The sequence below is a fragment of the Cebus imitator genome, unplaced genomic scaffold, assembly GCF_001604975.1.
Source record: "Cebus imitator isolate Cc_AM_T3 unplaced genomic scaffold, Cebus_imitator-1.0 Scaffold435, whole genome shotgun sequence".
Lineage (NCBI taxonomy): Eukaryota > Metazoa > Chordata > Mammalia > Primates > Cebidae > Cebus > Cebus imitator.
The window spans coordinates 53,076-63,597 of record NW_016107750.1 but is presented as its reverse complement, the minus strand read 5'-3'; the positions used below and the strand labels follow the sequence as shown (position 1 = coordinate 63,597).

The window sequence follows — 10,522 nt, the reverse complement described above, 5'->3', positions numbered from 1 at the left end:
CTGGACACAATGGCTCATGCATGTAATCTCAGCACTTTGGGAGGCGAAGGTAGGAGGATGCCTTGAGCCCAGGCAACACAGCAGGACTCCTGGGATGTGGTGACTCACACTTGTAATCTCAGCACTTTAGAAGGCTGAGGCAGGAGGATGGTTTGAGCCCAGGAGTTCAGGACCAGCCCGGGCAACATAATGAGATGCTGTCTCTATAATAACAGAAGTAAAAAATTATCCGGGCATGAGTCTGTAGTCTCAGCTACTCCAGGGAGCAATGTGAGCCAGGGTCCTGATACTGTCCTCCAGGCTGGGCAACAGAGCAAGACCCTGTCCAAAAATATATTTAAAAAATAAAAAAAGACAGAATCTCATTCTGCTGCCCAGGCTGGAGTGCAGCGGTATAATCACAGCTCACTACAGCTTTGACTTCCTGGGCTCAGGTCATTCTCCTGCCTCAGTCTTCTAAGTTTGGAGCCAACATGCCCAGCTTTAGACATCTTTTAAAAGTTACAACCCCATGAATTAGGTTATTATTCACATTTTATAAATGAGGATGCTCAGAACCAAGGAAATTATCCCAAGAGCTACTAAGGGTAAGGAATGAACTTGAACTTCACTGTATCTGGTTAAAGCATCTACTAAATAAGCATGGGTCAAAAATAAAGACCAGAACTGCAAGAGTTAAGAAAAGACTTTTTTCTTTTTTTGAGATGGAGTTTCACTCTTGTTGCCCAGGCTAGAGTGCAATGGCACGATCCCAGCTCACTGTAACCTCCGCCTCCTGGGTTCAAGTGATTCTCGTGCCTCAGCGTCCTGAGTAGCTGGGATTACAGACATGCGCCACCACGCCAGCTAATTTTTGTATTTTTAATAGAGATAGGGTTTCTCCATGTTGGTCAAGCTGGTCTCAAACTCCCGACCTCAGGTGATCTGTCTGGCTCAACCTCCCAAAGTGTTGGGATTACAGGTGTCAGTCTCGCCCAGCCCTGAAAAAAGTTAAAAAAAATAAAAAAGGCCAGGAGCAGTAGCTCACACCTGTAATACACACACTCTGGGAGGTTCTGAGGCAGGCGGATTGCTTCAGCCCCGGTGTTCAAGCAATGGGCATGAGATCAGAACACGACCCTGTTTCAAAAATAAGAACAAAATCAAAGAAATCCAAAACAAAACCAAAAACCATCACCAAAACAAAAAGAAACAATCTTCCTTATTATTAGTGTCTGGTATTTTAGTTTCAATATGTTGTAAACCCCTTAAAAATTTATTCTATATAGCCGGGCGCGGTGGCTTACACCTGTAATCCTAACACTTTGGGAGGCCAAGGCGGGTGGATCATGATGTCAAGAGATTGAGACCATCCTGGTCAACATAGTGAAATCTCGTCTCTACTAAAAATACAAAAATTAGCTGGCCGTTGTGGCACGCGCCTGCAGTCCCAGCTACTCGGGAGGCTGAGGCAGGAGAATTGCTTGAACCTGGGAGGCAGAGGTTGCAGTGAGCCAAGATCACGCCACTGCACTCCAGCCTGGCACCTGGCAAAAGAGTGAAACCGTCTCAAAAAAAAAAAAAATTGATTTTATATATAAAAAGGAAGAATGAACACTCTCCCTAGGCTGAAAAAAATCTTAGGACTCCAGTCATGCCTAGGGATACAGAGAACTCTCTAGAGACTAAAGGGTGAGCATAAGCACCAAGGTGAGCGGGTGGGCAGCACCTGGTTGGCAGGAGAGACCACCAAGATGCCTTGCGTTGATTGGAACAGCCTAAAAGGCACATTTGGGGGAGGGAGGTAACAGTAGCTGAGGATGTATTAGGAGCTCCTCACAGTGGGAGGGAGTAAGCTATTTCCCCTCTCTGATGCGCTCAGTTCCCTGGTTCCATAGTGCTTTCAACTTCTTTCATGAACAGCTTTAGGGGGCTTCAGCGTTCAGGCTTTTTATAATCACAGCTGCTCTTCCTGCATGAAAAGACAGCTATTCATCCCAGCAGGCAGCAGTACTGGTTTCAGGCAGGCATTAGTCATCGGAAATTTTTCAAATAAACACTCCTGCTAGGGGTAGGTCTCTAAAACATAGACTCAATTATGATACCCTCCTGCTCCTAGAACTGCTGAGGGCTCCTTAACAAAGCTCAACCCCTGGGGGGAGCCTCAGGTCTGGCCCCAACTTATGGCTGCAGCCTCACTTCCCACTGTAGAGACTACTGACATTCCCCAAACACTTCCTGCACTTTTATCCTCAGTAAATGTTTGGGAGGGGGAAGGAGAAAGGCTTTGAGCAAGTCTCTTAATTGCCCCACCTCCATCGCCCAAACTACAGCTCTGGAATTGCTTCCCAGCCTTCGCCAGGTATTCCTTGAGGTCCTGCGAAGAGTGCCACTGGCGAGTGAGAAGGCAAACGCCGCCTGGACCCCAAATTCTCCCCCATAGCCCCAACTGGAACCTGGCATTCATGTGATGAGCGGGGAGGGTCTGTCTGGGCTAGGGATATCTCACCCTCCTGGCTCTATCTGTGGAGAGCAGGGCTGCAGCCAGCTCTGGACAGATGTCCAGTCCAAAGCATCCAGGCCCAAGAAAGAAGTAGGGCCCTGGGTTACTATAGATTTCACTAAGATTTTAACCCATGGGCTCAATATCTTCTTGGTTAGGGAGAGTGTGTGTTGAGGTTATTTTTATAGAGAGAAAACAGCTTAAGTCTAACCATCCCTAAGGGTCAATTCTGAATTTGGTGATTTAAGTCACAAAGAAAAACAAGACATTAAAATACTATCCCCTTACCAAAGAGTCTTGTGCAGATGTTTCATTTTAAAACATAATTCTTTGCCTGGAATTATGTAACAACTCATTTCCTCCTTTATGTGTTCAGGTCTACATTTCCTTTATTTTATTTCAACAAGGAAACCAGCAATCAGTACCAGGATCAGAGTCCTGGGCTGAACTGCAAAGTTTACAATCCCTCCTTCTCCTACAACTTCCCACTTCCAGCTCCAAGGACTCCCCAGATCAGGTGACTGGCCCAGAGCTTCTCCACTCCAGCCTCCAGCACACTCAAGGCTCCCACACTGAACTGCTTGGAGGCAGCAGACAGAAAGCTATCTGCTGAGAGTTAAACTCACCAAACTAACAAGAGGGGACATGTCAACTGACTTAACTGGGGATGCCCTTATATCTAAAGTAAAGTGGCTCATGCCTGTAACCCCAGCACTTTGTGAGGCGGAGGCAGGAGGATTGCTTGAGTCCCGGAGTTTGAGACCAGTCTGGGCAACATGGCCAGACCCGTCTCTACAGAAAATACAAAACTAATTAGCCAGGCATGGTGGCACGTGCCTGTGGTCCCAGCTACTTGGCAGCCTGAGGCAGGAAGACTGCTTGAGCCTAGGAGGCAGAGGTTGCAGTGAGCCATGATCTTGCCACTGCACTCCAGTCTGGACAACAGAGCAAGACCCTGCCTCAAATAAAAAGGAAAAAATCAACACGAGGGTCAGGCCAGCACTGCAACTGGTGCCTAATGCTATCCTGAGGAGACTCGATGGATCTTTCACAACTGAAGTCACTGGAGATGCGCAGTGGTGGGGAAAGTAGCATCTATCTCATCATGGAGGAAGGTATCACTCAAAACCACCCCCTTCTGGTTCTATCATTTCCATTAATCAAGGAATCTTTTAATAATTAATTGGAGGCCTAGGTAATACTAATGGCAATGACTCTTCTGTTTCTTTTTCCTTTTTTTTTTTTTTCTGAGACCAGACTAGAGTAGGATTTTGGCTCACTGCAACCTCCACCTTCTGGGTTCAAGTGATTCTCCTGCCTCAGCCTCCTGAGTATCTGGGATTACAGGCGCCTGCCACGTCGCCCAGCTAATTTTTGTACTTTCAGTAGAGATGGGGTTTTACCATCTTGGCCAGGGTGGTCTTGAACTCCTGACCTCATGATCCACCCGCCTCGGCCTCCCAAAGTGCTGGAATTACAGGCACAAGCCACCGTCTTTTCTTTCCTTTTTATTTAAAATTTTTTTCTTTTTTTTAAAGATGGGGTTTCACCATGATGGCCAGGCTGGTCTCGAACTCCTCAAGTGATCCACCCACCTCAGCCTCCCAAAGTGCTAGGATTATAGGTGTGAGCCACTGCGCCCAGTTCTTTCTTTTTTAAAGAGATGAGGTCTTGCTCTACCAACCAGGCTGGAGTGCAGTGGTGCAAGCATGGCTCACTGCAGTCTTGAACTCCTGAGCTCAGGCAATCCTCCTGCCTTAGCCTCCCAAACAGCTGGAGTTACAGGCATGAGCAACCACTGCATCCAGCTAAGACCCTTTTATTGACTCACAAAGTGTGAGAAACACAAAACAGAATGACTGCTCTGAGAACAAGCACATTCCACAAATGTGATCCTTGTGATCACAGTAAACAGTGATCACAGTGGTGCAGAAAGAGGTTATTTACACTCCACAAGCTGGATCTTCGCCTATTTCTACTAAGAAGAAAAAGGCATTCTTAGATAGTCAAGGTTCTTCCCAAATTAACAACAAAATTATTCCTGGAATATCCATGCAACATTAAAACCAAAGTTCCAAGTATGCAGATTTCTTCTAGGCAGTATACAAAATAGAACATATGGACAGGCGCCATGCCTCACATCCGTAATCTCAGCACTTTGGGAGGCTGAGGCAGATCACTTGAGGTTAGTGAGGCAGACCAGCTTGACCGACATGGTGAAACCCTGTCTCTACTAAAAATACAAAAATTAGCTGGGCGTGGTGGCGCATGCCTACAGTTCCAGCTACTTGGGAGGCTGAGGCAGGAGAATTATTTGAACCTGGAGGCGGAGGTTGCAGTGAATGGAGATGGCGCCATTGTACATCAGACTGGAAAATGGAGTGAAATTCTACCTCAAAAAAAACAATAAAGAGGCCGGGCGCGGTGGCTCAAGCCTGTAATCCCAGCACTTTGGGAGGCCGAGGCGGGTGGATCACGAGGTCAAGAGATCGAGACCATCCTGGCCAACATGGTGAAACCCCATCTTTACTAAAACACAAAAAATTTGCTGGGCGTGGTGGTGTGCACCTGTAGTCCCAGCTACTCGGGAGGCTGAGGCAGAAGAATCACCTTAACCCAGAAGGGAGAGGTTGCAGTGAGCTGAGATTGCGCCACCGTACTCCATCCTGGGCGACAGAGCATCCGTCTCAAAGGAATAAAGTAAAATAAAATAAACTTACTGCAGGTAATGACATCTGTTCACTGAATTTGTCAGGCCCTTCACATTATCTTAACAGGGACCCGTGGATCTAGCTTTTCTCTTTGTTGGCTGTGCAAGTGAAATAAAAAAGGAGTTTCTAGAACACAGCATGCACTCCAGGTCTTCCACGCTGGTCTCTCTGCCTGCACTCTTTGCCCCAATCCAATCCCCACGCAATAGCAAAGCAATACTCTCATGCTAAAACCTGGATCATGTTGCTCCTTTATTTTAAAAACCCTTCAATAATGACAATAGCGAAAGCTAACACTATTCAGCAGTTAGTGCCCTTGTCAGGAATTTTTCCATGCACTTTAGGTATGTGAATTCACTTAGTCCTGACAACAACCTAATAAAGCAAGTATTACCTATGTTTTATAGATAAGAGGCAAGGGATGGTTAAGTAACTTGCAGGTCATGTGGAAAGTGGGAGAAGCAGGGCTTAGGACCTTGATAATCTGACTCTAAAGCCCCAGTGGTTTCCTGTTGTGCTCTAAGGGTATTTTGTGCTTCTATTCCTTTAAGGGAAAGTCCAAGATTATTACCAACCTTTGCTGAACACTTGCTACATAGCACAAACTTTAAACATACCTTCTGGTTGGGCACAGTGGCTGCTGCCTGTAACCCCAGCACTTTGGGAGGCCGCGGCAGGCAGATCACTTGAGGTCAGGAGTTCGAGACCAGCCTGGCCAACACGGTGAAACCCCCTCTCTACTAAAAATACAAAAATTAGCTGGGCGTGGTGGCCAGTGCCTGTGATCCCAGCTACTTGGAAGGCTGAGGCAAGAAAATCTCTTGAACCTGGGAGATGGAAGTTGCAGTGAGCCAAGATCACGCCACTGCACTCCAGCCTGGGCAACACAGTGAGGCTCCGTCTCAAAACAAAACAAAACAAAACAAAAAAACAAACAAAAAAAAACCTTCTCACATTTAATTCCCTCAACCAGGAACCACTATCGCAAGTGAGGAAACTGCCTAAAGTCCCCTCACCAGGTAAACCCAACAGTGAGTGGCACGTGCCAGGTGGATCCAGCTGCAAGGCCCCTGTTCCTGTGGATCTACCCTACTCCATTCCTGCAGCCCCACCTACTGCCCAACACAAAACTCTGCACACACTAAAGCCAAAAACATACAGGTCAAACAGGCTACAGTACAGTCCGCCTGCAGTCAGAAACTGGGGGAGTGACCCGAGAGAGAGAAGAACCTGGTGTGGCTCATTCCATTGTTTCCAAAGGAACTTACCAAACCTGGATGAATTTATTTATTTTTTCTTTTCTTTTTTTTTTTTTTTGAGACGGAGTTTCGCTCTTGTTACCCAGGCTGGAGTGCAATGGCACAATCTCGGCTCACCGCAACCTCCACCTCCTGGGTTCAGGCAATTCTCCTGCCTCAGCCTCCCGAGTAACTGGGACTACAGGCACGCACCACCATGCCCAGCTGATTTTTTTTGTATTTTTAGTAGAGACGGGGTTTCACCATGTTGACCAGGATGGTCTCGATCTCTTGACCTCGTGATCCACCCGCCTCGGCCTCCCAAAGTGCTGGGATTACAAGCTTGAGCCACCGCGCCCGGCCTTCTTTTCTTTTTTTTTTAAAGACGGGGTTTCACCATGTTGGTCAGGCTGGTCTTGAACTCCCGACCTCAGGTGATCTGCCCGCCTCGGCCTCCAAAGTGTTTGGATTACAGGCGTAAGCCACCACGCCCGGCCACCTGGATGAATTTAGAAGTGGCCAGAGGAAGGAAGCAGCGCCAATTTCACATCAGTCACTAGATGGAGAGCTGAGAGGCTGTCAGTCAGTAGTTGAGGAAACAAATACCAATACATGCCAATTATGAACCAGAAGCCAGGTAAGTGCTGGCTGCGAATTATGAGGTGGTGGCAGCAGTTGTAGTTGACAGGAGTGTCCAGGGTGGGGAAGGAGGTGAAGGATACATTTCAGATATCAAGAGAAAAATCTAGCCACAGGCATACGGGTGGTATTAACAAACATCTATTGAATGGCCAGGCGCTGTGGCTCACGCCTATAATTCCAGCACTTTGAGAAGCCGTGGGTGGATCACCTGAGGTCAGGATTTCCATCATAGTGAAACCCCTGTCTCTACTAAAAATACAAAAATTAGCTGGGCGCGATGGCGCACACCTGTAGTCCCAGCTACTTGGGAGGCTGAGGCAGGAGAATCGCTGGAACCCGTGAGGCAGAGGTTGCAGTGAGCCGAGATCGCACCACTGCACTCCAGCCTGGGCGAGAGCGAGACTCCGTCTCAAAAAACAAAATAAAATAAAAATAAACATCTGCTAAGAGAACGAATGTTTGAGAAAATAGTATCTAACATATTGCCAGCTTGGCTGTTTACAAAGACATTTAAACTTACGTAATGTGTGCTGGGAAACTACTGGGCAAGTTCTCACTTCTTCAAACAGTTCAGCAAACAAAGGCAAGACTAATAACATTTAAGGGTCTCGAAGAAGTTTCGGAGACATGAACGCAAATCACCTACGTGGCTCCTCACGTAGCTCTAGCACTTTCTCCCCGCTAAGGAAATGGCCAATCTCCAGCCCAGCCCACCTGTTTTTCAAGCCCTCGAACGAGGCCAACTCAGCCAGCAATTAAAAAGCACTCAGCCCCGCCGCTCAGTTCTCCGTGGCTTCGGGCAAGTCGCCCTACCTCTCCCAGCCTCGTTTCCCATCAGTAAAAGGGGGTAACGCGAATAGCTAGCAGGCAACACGACAGTAAAAGATTAAATAATCCATCGTGTATATGAACGGGCTTAGAAAACTTAAAACGAGGCACAAAGAGAGGCGAGTGTTAACAGAGGCCGCGTGGAGTCAGGAAACCGGCGCAGGATTTGGGTTTGCGCCTCAGCTGCGGCAGTCGGAGCAAGTCACTTCCCTGCAGCTAAACTTCGGTTGTCTCAACTCTACGATGGGTGGAGACCAGGCAGTGCCGAGATCACCGAGCGGGGACCAAATGCCAGTCCAGACAAGCGAGGGGGCTGCGCCGCCGAGACCCCCGGTCCCCGAAACGCGAGAGCCCCAGGGGGCAGCCCCTCAGCCCCACGAGCCTGGCATCCGACCCCGCCGCGGCCTGGTCGGCCTACCCAGCCGGCTGGAGGGACTGCGCCTCGGCCAGTGGGCGGGCGGCCGGTCGGGGCCGCGGTGGCGACGGCGGCGGCCCGGCCAATGAGGAGCGCGGCTGCAACTGGGGGCGGGCGCACCCGGTTCTCCGCGTCGCGTCCGGGCCGCTCCCTCCCCCGCTTCGAGCTCCACTAGGTCGCGGACCCTAAACCCCAAAGGAAGAAAAGGCCTCTCACCGTCCTTTCGCCGCCGCCCCGCGCTTCCTGATGAGTTCGTCCAAGGAGATGTCCGCCATCTTGCGCCGCCAAACGAGCTGAAAGCAGCAGAAACGCCCCCAGCCCGCAAGCCCGCCCCTTCGGCCGCTACGGAGCGACGAACTACTTCCGGCGTCCGCCGACCAACTCTCGCGACAGCCTGCTCAAAGCAGGCAAGAACCGGAAGGGGCGGGGACTCTCCCCCCCCTTCCCCCGTGGGCCTTCGCGGTGCTGGCTGCTTATCTGCATACAGACAATCGGCACATTATGAATTACTTATTCTTTTCGACGAAAATAATTAAATGAAAAGCGACAAAATAAATTCATTAACAAGTAACATAAACGTCAAAGGAACCGGATCATGCGCTCAACAATCAACTACGATACTCATCTTAAGCCTAATGAGAACACAGATCATTACTTCGGGAATGAGCGCCCCGTTTCCTTATGCCTTAAACTTATGAGTAAGGAAAATAACGATTCGGGGTGACGCCCGAATCCTCACTGCTAATGTGAGACGAATTTTTGAGCGGGTAAAGGTCGCCCCTGAGGTGACCCGCCTACTTTGCGGGATGCCTGGGAGTCGCGATCTGCCCGACCCCATTACTCCGAAAAAGTAGACTGTAGAGCGTCGTACTGTGGGCGGGTACCTTGCTGTGGTTCTGTTTTTCCGTCGTCGGGTGGCATCTGTTCCTAGGCAGCTTCTTTCCTGCCAGGGGACGATCTGCGATTTTCCTCCGATGTTCCCCGTTCCCCAACTGCGTGTTAGCCGCTCTGAAGTTACTCATGATATTGACGTTGTGACCCACGAAGCGGGCAATTTCCATACATGCAGTTTTACCCAGTTCCCTGAAACTTCCCCCGTATAACCACTTCCCTGTGCTTGTTTCTCAAGCCTCGCGCAGCCGCTCAGTTCGTTGCCAGCTAAAACTGACTCTTTCTCAGACAGAAAGCTGTTCAGGCTTCATGTTAGCTTCTTGAGCCGGACAGACTCCATCTTAGCTTCTTCATTTTATTTATTTTCCCACCATTAAGTACGTAACTGTAGTACGTAGCTGGGCCAGGCTGACACTGGGCACCTCCAGGAATGCATTTGCTGATAAGAGGCCGAGTTAAGTGGTACCAGCAGAGCCTGGGAATGCGGGTGCTGTTGAGTGCCCAGAGCCCCCATTATCTATTAGTTGTATGTCTTTCATGACAGCTTTACCCCTTGCACCTGGCACTGTTTTATTTCTCATGTACTAGTTTATCTTTTAACGTTTGGCTTACTCTGCTTTTGCGAAAAATTTGCTTCAGCTAAGTTGCCCCTCTCCTTTAAAATTAGGGTATAAAAGACCACCTAACTTTTTTTAGGGGCCGAGAGAGAATTTTGGGCGTTAGCCACCTCTTGGTCACCGGCATAATAAAGGACTCATAATTCAATCTCACTGTGGCGCATTCCTTGACTCGCTTGGGTACAGCATGTTCACTTTGGGACTTTATAATGCAGTGCTCTTGAGGGTGAGAGCTGGAAGACTGCCCGGCTCAAGTCCCAGTGGCGGCATGACTTTCACGAGCTAAGCGCTTCATCTCTCTGTGCCTCTGTCTTCCTAATCTGTAAAATGGAGCAAATAACATGCAGGGCATTGGGAGAATTAAAGAGACTTTCCCAACCCTAAAAAGAGTTAAAGAGAGTCATTTACGTGTTAAATACAGGGAATGGCTTTTACATTGATACAACCCCAGCCTCCAGCATGTGTCAGGCCTGAGGTAGGTGTTCGGCACATATTAATACAATCACTAAAAATACACTCCGTGCCCTTAGAACAGGTTGGAGAGGGGGGAGAAAGAAGGAGGGAAGAGAGAGAGAGGAAGAAAGGAAGGAAGGGAGGGGAAAAAAGAAAAAGAGGAAGGAAGGAAGGAAACGGGGGAAAATAGAAAGGAAAGAAAGGAAAGGAAGGAAGGAAACTGGGGGGAAGAAAGAAAGGAAAAG

General features: G+C 48.7%; 1 protein-coding gene and 1 non-coding gene across 2 annotated transcripts in view; one reads left to right on the top strand and one right to left on the bottom strand.

Moving 5' to 3' along the window:
• The window catches only part of POLDIP3 (DNA polymerase delta interacting protein 3), a 30,302-nt gene extending 21,600 nt beyond the window's left edge, over positions 1-8,702 (bottom strand). The window contains exon 1 of the mRNA XM_017510279.2: positions 8,533-8,702. Coding sequence (XP_017365768.1) covers positions 8,533-8,591 — 59 coding nt within the window. The 5' untranslated portion in view covers positions 8,592-8,702. The remainder of the gene's footprint in view (positions 1-8,532) is intronic.
• A 295-nt stretch (positions 8,703-8,997) lies between these two features.
• Positions 8,998-9,147, top strand: LOC119468475. The gene has a single exon (XR_005197154.1). It is a non-coding gene; the product is annotated as a U12 minor spliceosomal RNA (small nuclear RNA).
• The last annotated feature ends 1,375 nt before the right edge of the window (positions 9,148-10,522 follow it).